The following is a 20,745-nucleotide window of genomic DNA, read 5'->3' as shown; positions in this document are numbered from 1 at the left end:
TATTTTTAATGTGAGGAGTATAGAATTCTTTTCTAAATTTCTTTTACTGGTTCTACCCCAGAGTTCAAGGCCTTACACCGAATGGGAATTGTATTATACTAGTAGTTCTGTGAACAGTAGACCTCACGCAGTATTCTCATCCACAAGTACCAGATGTCAACTGTTTTAAATGTTAACAAACTCAGTTCACGTTTGAATTTGTATTCCATATGATAACTCATCCAGTTCCGTGATGATCTTTCTATCTGATGAAAATTAATTTTTTAGAATCAAAAATATTATAATTTCTCCAGCATTATTTTGGTTCATTTGTTTATTTTTATTCACCTATTAAATTAGTTTTTTTCGAATGTGAGAATATTGATACTGATGGGCACGCATAATAATACCATGACTGCAAAACAAAATATTGAAACCAAAGACCTCAAAGCTGCGATTAGACCAAATTTATTTAAAAAATGTTAATAACTCAATCCTTTTAGATTATATTAGATTAAAGATAACTACTTATCATACACATGATGTACATAATATGTGTTTGTCAACTTCCGTTCAATCTAATAGAATCTATAAGGATTAAGTTATAACCATTCTGTTAATAACTTTGGTGTAAACCCAACTTTCTTAAATAATATGCATACCTCTTCAATGTCTCTGATTGAAACTATAACTTAGACCTTATACAAATACAGTAATAGACTGGCTTCTCCACACATCTGTGTAATCACTTGTCAGCTGATTTATGATGAATATAGGTAGTCTGATTTTTACTTTAATATTGGCGTATGAAGGAGGCTCCATTTTCCTTTTATATTATCCTTGAAATGCAAAATTTCCAAAAACCTTGTATATACGTCGACGCGCAATTAAAAAAGGAACATACCTGTCAAATTTCATCAAAATCTATTACCGCGTTTCGCCGTAAATGCGCAACTTATAAATATATAAATTTAAACATTTAAACATTAAGAGAAACGCCAAACCGTCGACTTGAATCTTAGACCTCACTTCGTTCGGTCAATTAGGGAGTTGTAGTATAACGTTCTTCAAGCACTGGGTGGAGTTATTTTGATTAGAATGCGCAATAAGAATATACTTTTCGAGATTTTACTGATGAGATTCCACATGCTCAAATGAGCTTCCACACTCTCGTCAAGTGCGTACAAATGGCCACAAGTGTCGATGGCTTCTATGCCAGAGCTCGTCTTCACTTGTCTTCATTTCTATCGAGATGAGGCGAGCGGTCAGCCGAGCATCCACAAATCCAGGCACTCTTCACATTGCAGTGTGGATGACAAGATGAACGTGGCCAATCTTACCAGCTTGGCAAGCGACTTGGCAAGAATGTGGACTAAGTATAAAAATCGGAGTGAAGACAAGGCGAATTGTGGCATAGTAGTGTAGCCATCCACACTCTCGCTTACTTAACTGTAACTCGACAAAAGAGTGTGGCGCCGGCATTGGGGGTGCGTCATTGTGTTTGGGGGGGAGGTGGACACCCCTTGGATATTTCAAGAAATGTACAGAATTGTGCACATTTGTTGAAATACCTCAATAACGATTGAATATATGAACTTGGAACCTGTTGCATTGGACTCCAAATGAAATTTCTTGTAGGAAGCGAATGGAGGCAAATCGTAGAGAAAGCCAAGGTTCACCTCGGACTGTAGTGCTTCGAGAAGAAGAAGACTGTAACTTCAATCGATTTATTTAGCCTGGCGATACAGTAGTACATAAGGCTACGTCACAAAATATTTTATAAAATTACAATACATAATGGAATCATAATTGGGTAAAATACATAATAAAATCAATTATAACAAATCCTTAAAATGAATAAAGACAACAATATCAATCAATAGCATTCAATAGTTCACCCATAATAGGGCTACGTTATAATTAACTATATCATATAATAGTTGACATTAATAATTTATTCTAGCTACCCCTGCCCTGAATTCTAAAGAGTCAAATGGATTTCCAATGAGCCATTTTCTTGAATATCTGAGGAATACAGGCAGGGAAAGGGTACGGAAGGAGACTGGTAGAAGGTTGAAATATTTTATCCCTACTATTGAAAAACTCGAAAGAGATTTGCTGAGTCTGCACCTAGGTACAGAAGGTCTCCACTGGCCCTAGTGTCCATAATTTATTGATAATACATTCGATTGATAATTTACATCCGGTTGCACAACAGTGTGTTAACTTTTAATCCCGATTAAATGCCACAAAAACCAATCAGAGAAGCCTTCTTCACAGAAAAACATTTTCTTATAGAATCTCGTGAAATTTAATTATAATTAAAACTCAACAGGCTTTTGTGCAACTGAGCCTGAAACAAAACTATAGAATACTTCTATATGATATAATTATGTTATTACACCTGAATGCAACAATATAGCATTAGGATTGAAATAGTTGGTAAATCACTACTTCACTTGAAGTGCAGCTAATGTAGCATTCCCTCCTTAAAAACCAAAATCCAACTTTATTTTTAAACATTTGTGTGCTGCGTTCGTACGAGCAAATCAAGAACGGTTATACACAAGGAGTGATTTCCATGGTCACAACACTGAGAGTCGAGGTCTTATTTTATCATCCTTTTAAAGAGTTTGACAAATTTACGACAGAACTTGAGTTTGTGGCTTAGGCCCGACTTAACATTAAACACTAGCGTGCCTTTTGAATGCTTATAGATGTGCCATACTGCCGTTTGTCAGACTCATGATACATTTCCTGCATTGGAAACACAATAATATATATATTCTCCTATCTCCACTGACCGTTTTCTGTGTGCATAAACACTTGGCAGCAAACGGATAGTATCAATAGATAGATCAAATTAATGTAATGTGATGAGTTGAGTAACAGCTGTGTACACTCAGTGTCAAAAGGGTGACAAATATAGAGAAACACAGAGATTTGGCAACCCTGATATTCTATCTTTCTGTCATGCCATTTTAACGTGGACCTCTCTTGAACGAAAGACTCTCTCTGTGGTATCACACAGAACGGAACAGCTCCAACAAAATCGTTACAAGCGCCTGCGCTACACAAATGTAATTTGCGGCCGATAGACGATTGTTATTAGAGATCTTTTTGAGGTTATGAGTTCAAAATAACCTCAAAAGCAGTACAGGAACAGAAAAAAACATTTTATTGACAAATGTTTAGAATTGATAACTTTTACTCAATTGCAAAGAATATTTTAGTCATTGAAATTTCTAAATTATCTCAGCAATAATCAGTGGACAATTATTTAAGTGCACCTTTTTACTAGATGAAATAATACATACGGTAACTAAAAATGTCTGTAGATGTGGAATTGAGAAAATTGAATCCTGGTCCTATTTTCAAGATAGTTGAAATATTGGAGTGTGGCGAATCTTGGAAACAGTTGATGTCAATAATTCCTGTTGAAATGGATGACAGTAAAGCTATGAAGTATACAATGCATCATATGAAGTAAGTAATGTCAAGATTATCTTTATCTATCTTCTTCTATATATATAAAAGCGAAATGGCACTCACTCACTGACTGACACACTCACTCACTCACTCACTCACTCACTCGCATAACTAAAAATCTACCGGACCAAAAAACGTTCAAATTTGGTAGGTATGTTCAGTTGGCCCTTTAGAGGCGCACTAAGAAATCTTTTGACAATATTTTTAACTCTAAGGGTTGTTTTTAAGGGTTTGAAGTTCGTCTTTTAGCATGTATATTCTTCTTCTCCCAATCTCTTAATTATAATTGAAATTTCCATATCATATGTTACTATAGAACTATAATCTAGATAGAGTACCACTTCGAAACAGTTGTTAACTGGCAACTAAATTAATAATTTTGTCAGGTTGGCATTAAGTTGAGTTGACTTTGTTAGGTTGGCACCAAGTTGAAGATTTAAATGCATTTATCGCGGAAAAATTGATTGGGCACTGCTACTTCAATCCTGGGAATATTATATTACTAGCCGTCAGGCTCGCTTAGCTCGCCATATCCGTTTAGCCAGACGTTTAGTCTGGACCCCCGACTGGATTGTCCTAACATAATTATGATAAAAATGCTCATATAAAAAATGCAGGCGAGCGAAGCGAGCCTGCTGATCTTATCCTGCCAAATCTCATCGAATTCTATCAACGCGTTTGGCCGTAATCGCGTTACATACAGACAGACAAAAGAAAATCCGAGTTAAAACATAGACTTCACTACGTTCGGTCAATAATCGAATACTAATAAGCCTACCAGCCTATTACATGTGAAACCATAGTTGGCTAGGTATTTTTCATCCTCTATTTCTTTTCAGCATCCCACCATGAACCCTGTTCTTCATATTTTATTAGAAATTTGTATTTTTGATAGTGTTGTGAGGCCAGTTATTCTGTATGGAACAGAAACATGGTCCACTTCAAAGAAACAGGAACGAAAGATGGAAGTGACTGAGATGAGAATGTTAAGATGGATGTGTGGGGCTACAAGAAGAGATAGAATAAGAAATGAATTGATCAGAGGAACTGTAAAAGTTGGACCTCTGGGAAAGAAAATGCAGGAGACAAGGATGAGGTTGTTTGGGCATATGCAGCGACGGGAGGAGGATTATGTTGGACGAAGAGTGCAGGATTTGGTTTTGGATGATGTGAGAGGACGAGGTAGACCCTAGGATTGGGTGGGGAGATAGAATAGCGGCTGACTTGCGGGAGAGTGGTTGGAGGAGAGAGGAAGCATTGGATAGGGCTTTGTGGAGATGCAGACTAAGAGAAAGGAATGCCGACCCCGTTTAAATGGGATAAGGCACAGCCAAAGAAGAATATAGTGTTGTTTTTTTGTGTATCCTGTGTTGAATTGATCAAAATTACTGATTGATTAAGTATTTTTTTATTATTTGTTGAACAGGATGATCGAGTGCGCGAGCAGAAAGCAGCAAAGACCATGTAGCCAAATTTTTCTGGAAGAATGGGGGACTAGTGGCAAAAATAGACCACGATTGTCATCTTTGTTAAGGTTCCTTGTAAAAGCGGAGTTATTCAGAGCAGCTGAGTTTGTGGCTGTTGATCTTCTAAAAGGTAAGCAGAATATCGAAATCAAAGGATAGTTATTTCGTTCATACTATTCAATAGACTGTCACAAGATTGGGCAGAAGCTACGTTCCACAATAGAGAAAAGATATCCCATTTTATACAGGGTGATTCTTAATTATGGTAAAATAATTTAATATATGATAGTAGAGGTAAAAATAAGAAAAAATGTTCTTATAAACATATATCCATAAACGCTTCAATAGCGAGCTATACAGGGTGACAGATTTCGCCCGGAACTCAGTTCCTCTGGTGAAATACACCGATGCTGAATTGTTTGGGGACTAGTTTCTGAAAAACTTATGGTGGATTCATATGGAAAAATTTAATAAAACTAGTCTGGAAGCTGTAGTGTGAGTAGTTTTTGAGAAAAAAGTTGAAATATGCAAAAAATCTAAGTAGAAAAACACAGACTTCTACGTTTGATGCCCATAACTTTCTTTAATGACCAGTAAACAAATAATTTTTCGCAATAAAAATTGTGGAGAATTTAATTCTGAAAGAATTATGTAAGCTGTGTAACTAAATTTAATAGAATGTATTCTTATGTAGTACATTACACCACAAAAATTTGCTGTTTTATGAGGAGAGAACTAATAACTCATAGGTTGTAGCTCAATTTCAATTCAATTCAAAAAACATTTTATTTCAAAGAAACATAATAAAAAACAAATTCCAGCTGTACAAAATAATCATACACTTGACAATGAATAAGGTACACTGAAAAGAGTCTTAATTAAATACAAATTAATATGAATAGGAAATAAAATTTTCGCATAGGCATTGCTGCCTGTGTGCGAAAATGAGTCCAAGGTAGGTAGGTATCTTTATTGGTTACTCTTGTACATATATACTTATTAACTTATCAACTTATTATTTTTACTCATTTACTAATAACTACAAAAATGATAAAAAATAAGGAAGAAATAAGCCCCAATCCCCAACCGTTCCCTATCAAAAATTGTATTCGTAGATATGTAGTAATTTTACATATATAAATATATATAAAATGGTACAGTAATAATTATATTTTATATGTATTAATAAATAAAATGATTATTCATATTTAAGCTGTACTAAAAATGAATCACCTGCCCACTCTATCCCAGTCCCCGATTAACCCCCCAACCCCGACCCCAATTGCAGAAGAAGAAACACAGAAAAAATCGGCGAAACACATTCACACACACACACACACACACACACACACACACACACACACACACACACACACCACACACACACACACACACCACACACACACACACACACACACACACACAAACACACACACACACACCACACACACACACACACACACCACACACACACACACACACACACACACACACACACACCACACACACCACACACCACACACACACACACACACACACACACACACACACACACCACACACACACACACACATGAAGCCTCAAAAGGATTATTTTGAATAAAAAAAAATATTTAAAATATTTTTTAAGATTGTTTAATAACAATTATTATTTTTAAGACTAAACTGAATTCATCTAGATTACAATCTAGAATCTGTACTCCGAAGTGATCAATCTCTCACAGCACTCATCTCTTCCAATACTCGAAATCCACCTTTTGACAGCTATTTTAAATGAAGATATCGTATAGTTGGCGAAATCCGCTGGAGCTATTGGAAGATGTTTCACCAAAACGTGAGCTATATAGTAGGAGTTGGTAATAAATATAGTTCTATTTACTCTAGACATTTGAATATTATACTGTATTGCTCTCCTAGTTGCATGACTATGTGTAATGGTATTGAATATGCTAGCATGATTCTTGAATATGTACGATGCCAAGGTTCTAACATATATTGTCTGACATCAAGCACCTTCATATCCTCAAGCACTGCGTTGGATGGGTAATCTCGACGCCTTCCAAGTGCAGATTTTATTATAAGTTTCTGGGTGGTGAATAGTGGGTTCAGAATAGATCTGTATCCTCCTCCATAAGCTAGAATTCCCCCTTCAATAATGGACTGTACAAACGCATAGTAGATGTTTGGAGTTCATTCCTATTCAGATATTCTCTGAGTTGCCGAAAAACATAAATCATTTTTCTCAGTCTACTGTTCTGATAAGCAACATGTGCAGTCCAATTAAGTCTGTTGTCCAGAATGACACCCAAATACTTGTAAGAGTTCACCTTCCAACCGATGCACAGGCACAAGTCATTTTCAATGTTCCCACATGTATGGAGTTTGATTCCTTCAACTGATGTGTCACTTGAGTCCCGAAGGGAAATCGGCATTATCTTTGTCTTGCTAACATTTAGTGTTAGAACATTATGGTCAATCAGCTGAGGATGTACAATCGATGAGAAGACGTCTGAACATATGCATTAAGAACAACGGAGGTCACTTTGAACATCATCTTTTCTCTTTTGGTATAAGTTTAATGTCATTTAGATATGTTACTTTCATATGAAAATAAAACTTTTCATAAAAACCGAATATTTTACACCCATGAGTGTAGCTGATTGCAAATAAAATATTCGGTTTTTTATGAAGTTTTATTTTTATATGTAAGTAACATATCTAAATGACATTAAACTACCAAAAGACTAAAGATGATGTTCAAATTGATCTCAAGACCTAAAATATTATTTTACCATAATTAAGAATCACTCTGTATATAGTCCATGTTCCAAATTCCAAGCAGATTTTTGTTAAATCGAGCCAATCATTGTAGACTACTGCCTATTATTAATGTTTTCACCGGGTGAGAGTGTTGGGAATAACAGTCCACTGGAACCGTATTCAACCGATCCGTTCGGCCGTTGGATCGGACGAATCTGCCGGTCGTTAATTCTCCCGAATATGGTCGTCCATTGAAACCGTTTACGTCAGTCTAGTTCAGTAGTTGGCTAAACTATTGAATATTGAATTAACTACTATCATAGCCACCAAAAAATTTCATAAACAATGATAATATTGAGATTTTGAAAATTGAATAAACAAATATCCACTAAATTAGTTATTCATAAATAAAATAAATAAATATTTTTATTGCATAAAATGCTGTACATTACAGATATGGCAAACGTCAATTATTATAAAAACAAATAAAAACATGAAAATGATCAATGTCACAAAGTACAAAACACAACTGTAAAATAAGTTATCAACCACAGCTATTAATTGATAAGTACACAATATTATTGAAATGTATCCACTAATTATCCATGTATTCCTTTATGGAATAGAAGCCACCATCAACAAATATTTCTTCAATTGGGCTTTAAATACATTTTTATTTGTTTTAACAGATTTTATTTTATTTGGGATCCTATTTGTTCAGTAATCTTTGTCTAAAGATCGTATGATCGAATAGATATAAATGAAATTTTACTAGTTCATGAAATTGAATGAAATTTTGTTACGAAATATTGAAATCAATTATCTAATTGCAAGGAAGAAATGAACGCTGATTCCTCTCTATAAACGCGGAGAAGAAATTTTGCTTTAACGGAATATATTATCTTATTGTAATATCAATTTGGTTTGATTTATTCTTTCCTGTTTTAGTAAACATTGAACTGTAAGTAAATAACTCGTACAAATAACTGATTTATAATTATATTGATCAGTTTTTAATCCGGTCAAATTTATTCACTCGAAATTTATACAAAATATTCGCAAGTTTGTTAAATATTCACAAAATATTAAGTTTGCTTTTCTCTATTCAGCATATTATGTGGGAGTCTGAAACTGTTTATCAAACACGAAACTTACTGAATTAGAAGCTTAAATGTTTTTACATTTATTTTTTTTTCTTCCCATACTACTGTCAATCATTGTTTGTTATTGTTGTTTGTATTAGACCTTTATAGTGAGGTCCACGTTGTAATGGCAGTGGAGTAAGATAGGAGAACAGTGTTGCCGATTCTTGGCCTTGCAACTGCCTTTTATAGAGGATAGTTGATACCAGTATATCTCACGTGATATCAACTGTTCATTCTTGTTTAAAGTTCTCAATTATACATTTATTATTATTATTATTCTGCTGGTATGCTTCTTCACAACCAGATGGTTGGTCTTTAGAGTGCTTACGGATCCAAGTCAAGTAAGCGCACTTTACTATTGAGCTTGTTGACTGATGAATGTAGTTCGTACTGTACATGTAACAATAACATACCTACAGTTGACTAATTTGTTGACTATTGACAATATTAATGTATTATTAAAGTTCATATTATACAAGTATTAGTCGCAGTTGTTTGTCCCACTATTTTTCACTTTGTTGGTATGATGGTGTTGTGTAATAGTCACTAGTTTTCCTCACTGTTGTTTTCCGTGATGTTCAGGACCCTTCTTGTTATTGAACAGGTGTCTAAAACAACTGATTTCTGTAGTCGAGTGTACAGGTCAGGTGAAAGATTCAGTTGCTCTATGGATTTGTGAAGTGATTTTGGAATTACATGACTTTTCGAATTATGTGACGCGATTACGGCCAAACGCGTTGATAGAATTCGATGAGATCTGGCAGGATTATTCCTTTTACAACTGCGCGTCGATGTATACACAAAGTTTTTTGAAATTGTTCATTTCAAGGATAATATGAAAAGAAAAGGAATTCCTCCATACTCTGATATCACTATCTTATATATATATGATCTACTTTGAAGATAGGATTAATCAGACTATAGAATTATTCATAATCAATCAGCTGACAAGTGGATTATTCATTGCATGCATTACACAGATGTCTGGCCGAGTCTTTTTCTATAAGGTAGGGTTTCAATATTTTTCATAATGCGTGCCCATATTAGTCTCAATATTCCCACATTTAAAAAACAAACTTAATAGGTGATTGAAAATGAAATAAATGATGATTAAATGAACTAAATAATGCTGAAGAAATTATAATATTCTTGATTGAAAAAATTAATTTTAAAATATTTGAGAAATATTTTTATCAGATGGAAAGATTATCACGGAACTGGATAAATGATCATATTATGGGATACAATCTCAAATGAGTTTAAGGCTGTGCAAAGGCTAGAAATAAACTTTCTACTGGTGATATTTTTCAAAGTTTTTCGATATGTATATCATCAAGCTATAAAAATGGAAAAGTTTTCTCAGGAAAACATTTTTTCCCCGATCATTACTTTTTGAGATATGAGCGCCTAAAGTTTAAATTTTTGGAACAGAACATTTCAAATTCGGTAAGAGTTCAATCCATGAGATTCAGAGGATAAATTCTTCACGGTATTGTCGATTGAATAAAACTGAAATCTTTTGAAAATATCAATTTTTGAGAAAGTTATTCAATTACCCAAAAATGACCAAAAATAACTCAACTAAAAGTTATTTTGGTCATTTTTAGTATATTGAATAACTTTCACAGAAATTTATATCTTCAGAATTTTTTTTTATTCAATCAAAATTACCATGAAGAATTCATCTTCTAAATTCTCTTACCGAATTTGAAATGTTCTGTCCCAAAAATGTAAAATTTAGGTGCTCGAAAAAGCACTAAAATCTCGAAAAGTAATGATTGGAAAAAAATGTTTCCCTGAGAAAACTATTTCATTTTGATAGCTTGATGATATACAAATCGAAAAACTTTGAAAAATATCACCAGTAGAAAGTCTATTTTTAGCCTTTGCACGGCCTTAACATCAGTGAGATTTGATCTTGGAGAAAACAAATAACAGTTTTCGAGAGTAAATTATGATTCAACTGTGAATTGTGATTCAACTGAATCAACTAAACATCAGATAGGCTACTTGTGGATGAGAAAACTACGTGAGATCTACTGTTCACAGAACTACTATAGTGAGGTCCACGTTATAATGACAGTATTTGATCTACTTTGGTTCTGCTATCATTGTCTATCATTCGACAAAGCCGGTGGTACTATCCTTTTCTAGGTCCACAACGATGCCAATTATGTTTTTGACAGTGTAGAAATATAATTAATTAATCCAGAGAATCGGCATCGCTATTCTTCTATCTTTATCCACTGCCATTATAACGTGGACCTCACTATAGTAGTTCTGTGAACAGTAGACCTCACGCAGTATTCTCATCCACAAGTACCTGAATGAAACTATAGACCTTATGGAAATACAGCAATAGACTGGCTTCTCCACACATCTGTGTAATCACTTGTCAGCTGATTTATGATGAATAATATTCTATAGTCTGATTTTCACTCTAATATTGGGTGTATGAAGGATGCTCCTTTTTCCTTTTATATTATCCTTGAAATGCAAAATTTCCAAAAACCTTGTATATTCGTTGACGCGCAATCAAAAAAGGAACATACCTGTCAAATTTCATGAAAATCTATTACCGCGTTTCGCCGTAAATGCGCAACATATAAACATATACATTCAAACATTTAAACATGAGAAATGCCAAACCGTCGATTTGAATCTTAGACCTCTCTTCGCTCGGTCAACTAGTATATTTTTCAATTATGTAATACATTTTTATGATTGAGATAAAATGTTTTGTTAATTAATCATATTTAGCTTTAAAATGATAGCGCTATCTGCTTTGTCGAATGATAGACAAGGATAGCAACACCAATGTCAATCAAATACTGCCATTATAACGTGGACCTGACCATAGCACCAAGTCATGTGACCCATGACCTGATACGGAGATAAAACCGTGGATCAGAGAACAAACTGTTATCTGTCGATGAGTTTATTGGCAGATTTTCGCCAAATCTCGTGGCAAGTTTAAAAATGGTTATCGAATCGACGGTGCTGGCGAGCTTTGTACAGATTTGCAGGGAGATCGCCGCGCTAAGTTCAGGTTTAGCGGCCCTTACTTCCAAACTCGAAACCGTTTTGAAACTATGGGTGGGCAGTGAGGTGCTGTGTCAGCCTCAGGTTGGGGGAATCGATTTGAAAGCCTTCAGAGCTAATCTTGAAATTTCTGTGGCACAGTTGAATCGACTGCAGCGTGTGATAGGACTCAATAATGTTTCATCCACCAAAACGCGACAGAAAAATGGATATTTGTTGAAATTTGTTACTGAACAGGCGTCGGGTACATATCGACGTAAGGTGACTGAGAAGCATCGACGTGGCAGTGATCGGTTGTCTTCTAATCAAGACACCAATATTTATAATGGTGATGGTAATCTCCATAACGACATTAATAGCCATGGTAATCTATTTCTTTTCTAGTTTTCCAAACTTGTTTAATTGTCTTGTATCACATTGCATCATTATTTTTGTCGATCATTTATTTTTGATTCATTTATTAACAACTAACATTTTGTCACCAATGAATAAAGAAATTATTAACAGACACAAATCATAATTGACCGAGCGAAGTGAGGTCTAAGATTCAAGTCGACGGTTTAGCATTTCTTTAAATGTTTAGGAATTCTTTAAATGTTTCTTTAAATGTTTTCTTTAAATGTATAGAAATGCATTTCTATATGTTGCGCATTTACGGCGAAACGCGGTAATAGATTTTCATGAAATTTGACAGATATGTTCCTTTTTTAATTATGCATCGACTTATATACAAGGTTTTTGGAAATTTTGCATTTCAAGGATAATATAAAAGGAAAAAGGAGCCTCCTTCATACGCCAATATTTGAGTAAAAATCAGACTATAAATAACTAGTAGTTCTGTGAACAGTGGACCTCACGCAGTATTCTCATCCACAAGTACCTGATTGAAACTATAGACCTTATGGAAATACAGCAATAGACTGGCTTCTCCACACATCTCTGTAATCACTTGTCAGCTGATTTATGATGAATAATTCTATAGTCAGATTTTTACTTTCCTTGTCCTATTACCATAGGTAAGGAAAGTATTGCTTTCCGAAAAAAATTAAGGTACCCGAATTTCTAGATCTCTATACGTTTCAAGGCCCCCTGATTCCAAAAAAGTTGTTTTTGGGTATTGGTCTGTGTGTGTGTGTGTTGTGTGTGTGTGTGTGTGTGTGTGTGTGTGTGTGTGTATGAGTGTATGTGCGCCTGTGTACACGATATCTCATCTCCCAACAACGGAATGACTTGAAATTTGACTTAAGGTCCTTCCCCTATAAGGATCCGACACGAACAATTTCGAACAAATCCAATTCAAGATGGCGGCTAAAATGGCAAAAATGCTGTCAAAAACAGTGTTTTTCGCGATTTTCTCGAAAACGGCTCCAACGATTTTGATCAAATTTAAACCTGAAATAGTCATTGAGAAGTTCTATCAACTGCCACAAGTCTCATATCTGTAAAAATTTCAGGAGCTCCGCCACATCAATACAAAGTGTGATTTTAGATTCCCTATTATCAGGCTTCAGATACAATTTAAACAAAAAATTTCAAGTGGAAAAGATTGAGCATAAAAATCTCTACAATTAATTTTCAGTGACATTTCCACCTAAAATTGGAAATAAGCTCGAAATTCGAGAAAATGTGTTTATCCAATAAAGCAAACTGTTGGCAACTGTTGATTCTATTAAATCATTCACTATGAAGAGGAGATAGCAGACCTCGTGTGTCTCCAGCGTTATTGTCCTGTCACCAGCTGGCAGATCTTTGAATAGTAGACTTGGAATGCGCGTGTACACTTGCGTCAGGTGATAGATTTTTATAACGGCAAGGAAAGTTGTGTGAGTGCGCCACACGAGATTTTTTACTCTTATATTGGCGTATGAAGGAGGCTCCTTTTTCCTTTTATATTATCCTTGAAATGCAAAATTTCCAAAAACCTTGTATATACGTCGACGCGGAATTAAAAAAAGAACATACCTGTCAAATTTCATGAAAATCTATTACAGCGTTTCGCCGTAAATGCGCAACTTATAAACATTCAAACACTTAAACATTAAGAGAAATGCCAAACCGTCGACTTGAATCTTGGACCTCACTTCGCTCGGTCAATTATTCATCATAAATCAGCCGACAAGTGATTACACAGATGTGTGGAGAAGCCAGTCTATTGCTGTATTTCCATAAGGTCTACAGTTTCAATCAGGTACTTGTGTATGAGAAAACTGCGTGAGGTCTACTGTTCACAGAACTACTAGTATAACCTTATTACCTGATCGGAAGAGAACAACAGACTTAGGTAAAAACTGTCTCTCTCATGAATTTTCACCATTAAAAATTATTTCATAGTGAGATCTACGCTATAATGCCAGTATATGATTAACATTGATGTTGCTATCCTTGTCTGTAATTTGACATAGCAAATAGTGCTATCCTTTTCCAGCTTTGCTACGTTGCCAGATCGTTATTCCACGATGAAGTAGTATAATTAATTTACTAATCATTGAATAATATATTTTTTAAGGAATAAAATTTTACACTAAGAACAGAGATGTTCTGGAATTTTCCTCCATATTAAGTTGAAATAAAAGCGCAATATCATCAGTTCCAAATAATTTATTTGAATGGTCCTGTACAAAAAAAATCTGGTGTGGTGCACTCGCACAACTTTCCTTGCCGTTATGAAAATTGATCAACTGACGCTAGTGTTCCCGCACATCTCAGGTCTACTTTTCTAAGATCTGAGCCAGCTGGTGACAGCACAATAACGCTGGAGACACACGAGTTCTGCTATCTCTTCATAGTGAATTATTTAATAGAATCAACAGTTGCCAACAGTTTGCAATTGAATAATCACATTTTCTCGAATTTCAAGCTTATTTTCAATTTTAGGTGACAATGTTACTGAACATTAATTGTAGAGATTTTTATGCTCAATCCTTTCCACTTGAAATTTTTTGTTTAAATTGTATCTGAAGCCTGATAATTGAGAATCTAAAATCAAACTTTGCATAGATGGTGCAGTGCTCCTGAAATTTTTACAGATATGGGACTTGTGGCAGTTGATAAAGCTTATCAATGACTTTTCTAGGTATGAATTTGATCAAAATCGTTGGAGCCGTTTTCGAGAAAATCACGAAAAACCCTGTTTTTGACAACATTTTCGCCATTTTATCCGCCATCTTGAATTTCATTTGATCGAAAATGTTCGTGTCGGATCCTTATAGTGTAAGGACCTTAAGTTCCAAATTTCAAGTCATTCCGTTAATTGGGAGATGAGATATCGTGTACACAGACGCACATACACACACACACACACACACACACACACACACACACACACACACACACACACACACACACACACACACATACAGACCAATACCCAAAAACCACTTTTTTGGACCCAGGGGACCTTGAAACGTATAGAAATTTAGAAATTGGGGTACCTTAATTTTTTTCGGAAAGCAATACTTTCCTTACCTATGGTAATAAGGCAAGGAAAGTAAAAAAATGTATAATTTGACGATATGTGTGATTTCATTTCATTAATTTATTTGAGCTAAACAAAGGTTCAATACACTCAAGTGCATCATCAGTGGTATTTTGGTTCAAATGAATTATGTCATAGAGAAACAATAGCGTAAGTAGATATCCCATGGTATAGGGAATTTATGTCGCAACTTTTACTGTTATCTCAAACCGATAGTTCATTTAATTCTTTCCCGTGAAGCTGTGTGACACTGGTAGTCTCTCATATTGTGCCGTTCATACACTCTCACCTCAACAAAACAGTAAAATTCGACATTAATCAACAGTAATCGGCTTGAGATAACAGTAAAAGTTGCGACATAAACGCCCATGGGATATCTACTTAGGCTATTGTTTCTCTATGATTATGTTGATCTGACAATATTACTTTTATTTCGCTTTAAAACATTTGTGATTATTCTCAACTAAATTAACAGTAAATTGATATTTCATAAAATACACCGATGTCAGCTATTTAGAAGGCAGTTGCAAGACTGCCTTCGTCAACGATGTCCTCCCATTTTTCTCTACTTCCATTATAACGTGAACCTCACTATGACACTTACACTCTCACTTTATAAAGTTCAAAATTTATATTCACGTTTTTTATATAGTTCAAAATTCATAACAATTAATTCTATCAATGAGAATGAGTCAGTATGACGATGAATGATGGTTCCATGATTTGCATTTTTTCAAGTACAAATGTCAATAATTATTTCATGATTTCCTTCTCTTTTTCTTAACAGAAGATCCGCCTCAAAGGCCGAGCTCAGGCCCAGCTGCCAGAGTGCAAATACCGGATCCCGACCAAATTCCACTGGTCCCAGTGCCAGGATGGGAACCTCTGCCTTCTGCACCTAATCCTAGGATTAATCCTGGTGAAGCACCTAATCCTAGGATAATCCTGGTGAAGCACCTAATCCTGGGATCAATCCTGCAGAGACACCTTATCCTAGGATCAATCCTGCAGAAGCATGTGTAAACTCGTCTCACCAATCACCATTACAAGAAGCTGACACCGAACCGATCAGGTAAATTATGAAACAGTCTTCTAATAAAATGGTTACTTTCATAACTTCCAAGTAAATTGTACCGGGTGATTCAAAAATGACTTTACAACTTTGAAAATTCATATAAATCTTATCAAACAAGGTACAGAGCTGGTTTTGGTGTTGTTTTGAAGGAAAACACTTCAAGCTCTGACTCGCGTAGTCCGCTAGTGCCTGGTCGCGTCGCACAAGCGCTAGCGGCAGTTACGTCAAAGATGGCTGCCTTCACTGGACCCGAGCGTGCTAGCTGTGTGTTTTGGTTTGAAAATCGGCATAGTGTACCTTGATATGTTGCAAAATTTTTATACCACAGATCGATGAAGATGACCGAGAACGAAATGTTTTCTTCATGCAAGATGGCGCACCACCACACTATCTGACTGACAAATCAGTAGATTGGCCGTAATGCGCCAATTGCATGGCCCCCTCGTTCCCCAGACTAACAACGCTGGATTTTTTCTTGTGGGATTTCGTAAAAGATATGGTGTATGTACCTCCTTTGCCAGCCACTCTACCTGAACTTAGAGCAAGGATTTGCGTTGCTGTTCAGCAAGTTACACTTGAAATGCTAGTGCGAATCTGGGAAGAAATCGACTATCGATTGGGATGTCTGCAGGATAACCAACTGAAGTCACATAGAATATATTTAGTTTAAGGTAAAAACTTGAAGTGTTTTTCTTTAAAACAACACCAAAACCAGCTCTGTACCTTGTTTAATAAGATTTATATGAATTTTCAAAGTTATAAGTTCCTTTATGAATCATCCCGTAGAGTCAGGTACAAGGTAAAAGAGTCAACATCTCATCAAGGTATTTGAAATTACTGAAGTCTTCCACTCCGCTATCATCTGACATTTGCAAGTACTCTTCGTTCATTTGCAGACATTTTCATGTATGACGATTAATAAAAAACATTTCATAAAATTGAGCTTGAGATGAATTGCCTAGAAACGATTTGGCAACGTTGCGGGCGTAGAAAAGGATAGAGCAAACTGCTTTATCTAATGACAGACAAATTGAAAACCAATATAATCATATAATCAATAACCAATATTAATAATCTTATAATATATCTAACCACTAGCCGTCAGGCTCACTTCGCTCGCCATATCCGTCTAGCCAGGGGGCTCTTCCCCCTGGACCCCCAAGAATCGTCCAAGAATGAGATCAGCAGGCTCGCTTCGCTCGCCTGCATTTTTCATTTGATCATTTTTATCATAAACGACTAAACGTCTGGCTAAACGGATATGGCGAGCGAAGCGAGCCTGACGGCTAGTAATATTATATAATATCAGGAATAGCTCTGATTGAAGTAGCAGTGCCCAATCAATTTTTCCTCGATAAATATGCATTTCAATCTTCAACTTGGTGCCAACCTAACAAAGTCAACTCAACTTAATGCCAACCTGACAAAATTATTAATTTAGTTACCAGTTAACAACTGTTTCGAAGAGGTACTCTCTCTAGATTATAGTTCTATATTAACATATGGTATAGCCTTTTTCCAATTATAATTAAGAGAATAAGAAGAATATAAGAACTTTAAACCCTTAAAAACCACCCTTATAGTTGAAATATTGCCAAAAGATTTCTTAGTGCGCCTCTAATGGGCCAACTGAACATACCTACCAAATTTGAACGTTTTTGGTCCAGTAGATTTTTAGTTCTGCGAGTGAGTGAGTTAGTCAGTCAGTGAGTGAGTGCCATTTCGCTTTTATATATATAGATAATATATAATCATAATATATATATAGTTATAATATATATAACCAATATTGATAATTAGGTTATGACTTCATAACTTGGATCTCACTATAGAAATCAGACTGAAAATCTCGTTATTCAAATTACGTCTTTATTCTCAATATTCAAGATGCCTTTAATTCTGTTCAAGAATTTATAAGGATAGCTTCTGTCGGATATATTGGCACTTACTTTTAAGATAGCTTAATATAAGGTAAGGCTGTAGTAGACTGAGTCAGTGTCATCCAGTCCTGAAACTATGTCGTCTAGTCGATTGTCTAGGACTAGTAACAACTGCCGTTCTGACTCGGTCTACATTTTCCGGGGAACGGGGAAGACCAGGTGGTTTATTTTTCATCACAGAACCAGTACATCTAAACGCTGCAACCCATCTATCTGAAGTATTTTGAGGCAAACCTATACTATTCAACTATAGTATTTTCAGTATAGTATTTTCAACTATAATATTTTCACCTCGACGCCCAAATCTAAAATATTGACGGAAAAGTATTGCACTGTGACTACAGATTCATTGTTTCTAAAAAAACTGCTCGACAGCGAACACACGATGTTGTACGTCCCAACGCTCCATGGCGACTGAAACGGCATGGTATGGGCCGTCTGCCAACATTCGTTCGAGAGCAATAGCCCCTCCCGTTGCCGAGTACTAGCGTTTCGAAAAACATGCGTTTCCTCTGCACCACCCTGTATTATAGATAGATAGCTAGATTAACAATGTGCTTTGTGATTCTCTTCTTCTTTTTCTCTCGCATATCCTCTTCTTCTACCTTCTTCGAACACCAAGTGTTGTTAAATTTTACTTTTAACTTCGTTTCAGAATCGATGTCTGTACAGAACTCCGGATAAATTATGCAGATTTAAGAGCTGCTACTAATAACTTTGACGAGGGCTTCGTGATTGGGAGAGGAGCCTGGGGATCGGTCTATCGAGGAGAATTGAACAGTCCTAATCACCAGGAGGCCGTGGAAGTTGCCATCAAACGCCTCCATTCCGAAGGAACTCCTGGAGATCCGTTCTTGCAATTCCAAACTGAGATCGAGCAACTCTCGCAACTGTCGCATCAGAATCTTCTGCCGTTGGTTGGCTACTCTATTCATGGACCAGAGTTGTGTCTGGTTTACAGTTACATGGAAAATGGGTCGCTCATGGACAGATTGGCCAGTCAGGTTGGTTTATTTACTACATTAAACTACGTTTCGATAGGGAGATAATTGAATGAAAAAATACTAAGAAATTGTCAAGAACCACTGATTTATTGATAATTAGAAAGACCGGTTTCGGTTATTACACCATTGTCAATCTCTGATAAACTGTAAAGGTTAATAACCGAAACCGGTCTTTCTAATTATCAATAAATCAGTGGTTTTTTGACAATTTCTTAGTCTTTTTTCATTCAATATGAATAATTACCACAATATCAACTTCTCAACTACACAAAAAGAAAAAAAAATAGGGAGATTACTTCCTGTAGTGGGGGCCTCGTTATAATGACAGTATTTGATAGTCATTAATTATGTTTGCTTGAATTGTTAATCTATTTTCATGTTATTGATCCTATGTGTACAAAATTTGTTCCAGTGTGTATATCATAGAGAAAAAATAGTATAAGAAGATATCTCATGTTATACGGCGTTTATGTTCCAAATTTCACGGTTAACTCATGCCCATAGTCCTTTAATGAGGTCCACGTTATAATGGCAGTTGATAAAGATAGAAGAATAACGATGCCGATTCTCTGTATTAATTAGCCTAATTATATTTCTACATTGTCAAAACATAATTGGCATCGTTTTGGGCCGATGCCGATTCTCTGTATTAATTAGCCTAATTATATTTCTACATTGTCAAAAACATAATTGGCATCGTTTTGGGCCTAGAAAAGGATAGTACCACCGGCTTTGTCGATTGATAGACAAGGATAGCAAAACCAAAGTTGATCAAATACTGTCATAATAACGTGGACCTCACTATAGTAGGTCTTTTTCGTGAAGCTATGTGACGCTGGCAGTCTCTCATACTGCACCATTTCTAAACTCTCACCCGGCCAAAACAGTGATAATAGACATTAGTCGACAGTAATCGGCTTGAATTTGGAACATAATTGACTTATACCATGGGATATCTACTTCATGATATCTTTTTCATGGTACTATTCAGTTAGGAAGATGCCCCTCGGTAAAATTCGTTCATGTTCCAAATTCCACTGTTAACTCATGTCGATAGTCCTAGTAGGTTTTTTCGTGAAGCTTTGTGACGCTGGTAGTCTCTTATACTGTACCGTTTCTACACTCTCACCTGGCCAATACAGTAATAATAGACAGTAGTCGACAGTAATCGGCTTGAATTTGGAACATAATTGACTTATGCCATGGGATATCTACTTCATGTTATGTTTTTTATGTTACTTATCAGTACTAGTACTTTAGAAAAAAATAGGATAGGAAGATACCCCTCGGTAAAAGTCGTTTATGTTCCAAATTCCACTGTTAATAAAGCCGATAGTCCTATTAGTGAAGCTATTTCCTGAAGCTATGTAA

General features: G+C 35.6%; 1 protein-coding gene across 1 annotated transcript in view; it reads left to right on the top strand.

Moving 5' to 3' along the window:
- The first annotated feature begins 3,107 nt into the window (after positions 1 to 3,107).
- Positions 3,108 to 20,745, top strand: part of LOC111064322 (interleukin-1 receptor-associated kinase 4) — a 34,243-nt gene continuing 16,605 nt past the window's right edge. The window contains exons 1-5 of the mRNA XM_039419968.1: positions 3,108 to 3,465; positions 4,895 to 5,064; positions 16,143 to 16,375; positions 16,759 to 16,847; positions 19,026 to 19,374. Of these exons, the coding sequence (XP_039275902.1) occupies positions 3,308 to 3,465; positions 4,895 to 5,064; positions 16,143 to 16,375; positions 16,759 to 16,847; positions 19,026 to 19,374 (999 nt within the window). The 5' untranslated portion in view covers positions 3,108 to 3,307. The remainder of the gene's footprint in view (positions 3,466 to 4,894; positions 5,065 to 16,142; positions 16,376 to 16,758; positions 16,848 to 19,025; positions 19,375 to 20,745) is intronic.

Source organism: Nilaparvata lugens, chromosome 2 (assembly GCF_014356525.2).
Source record: "Nilaparvata lugens isolate BPH chromosome 2, ASM1435652v1, whole genome shotgun sequence".
In the NCBI taxonomy this organism is placed as follows: Eukaryota; Metazoa; Arthropoda; class Insecta; order Hemiptera; family Delphacidae; genus Nilaparvata; species Nilaparvata lugens.
Note: the sequence above shows the minus strand (reverse complement) of the source record. Positions and strands in the feature narration are given on the sequence as shown.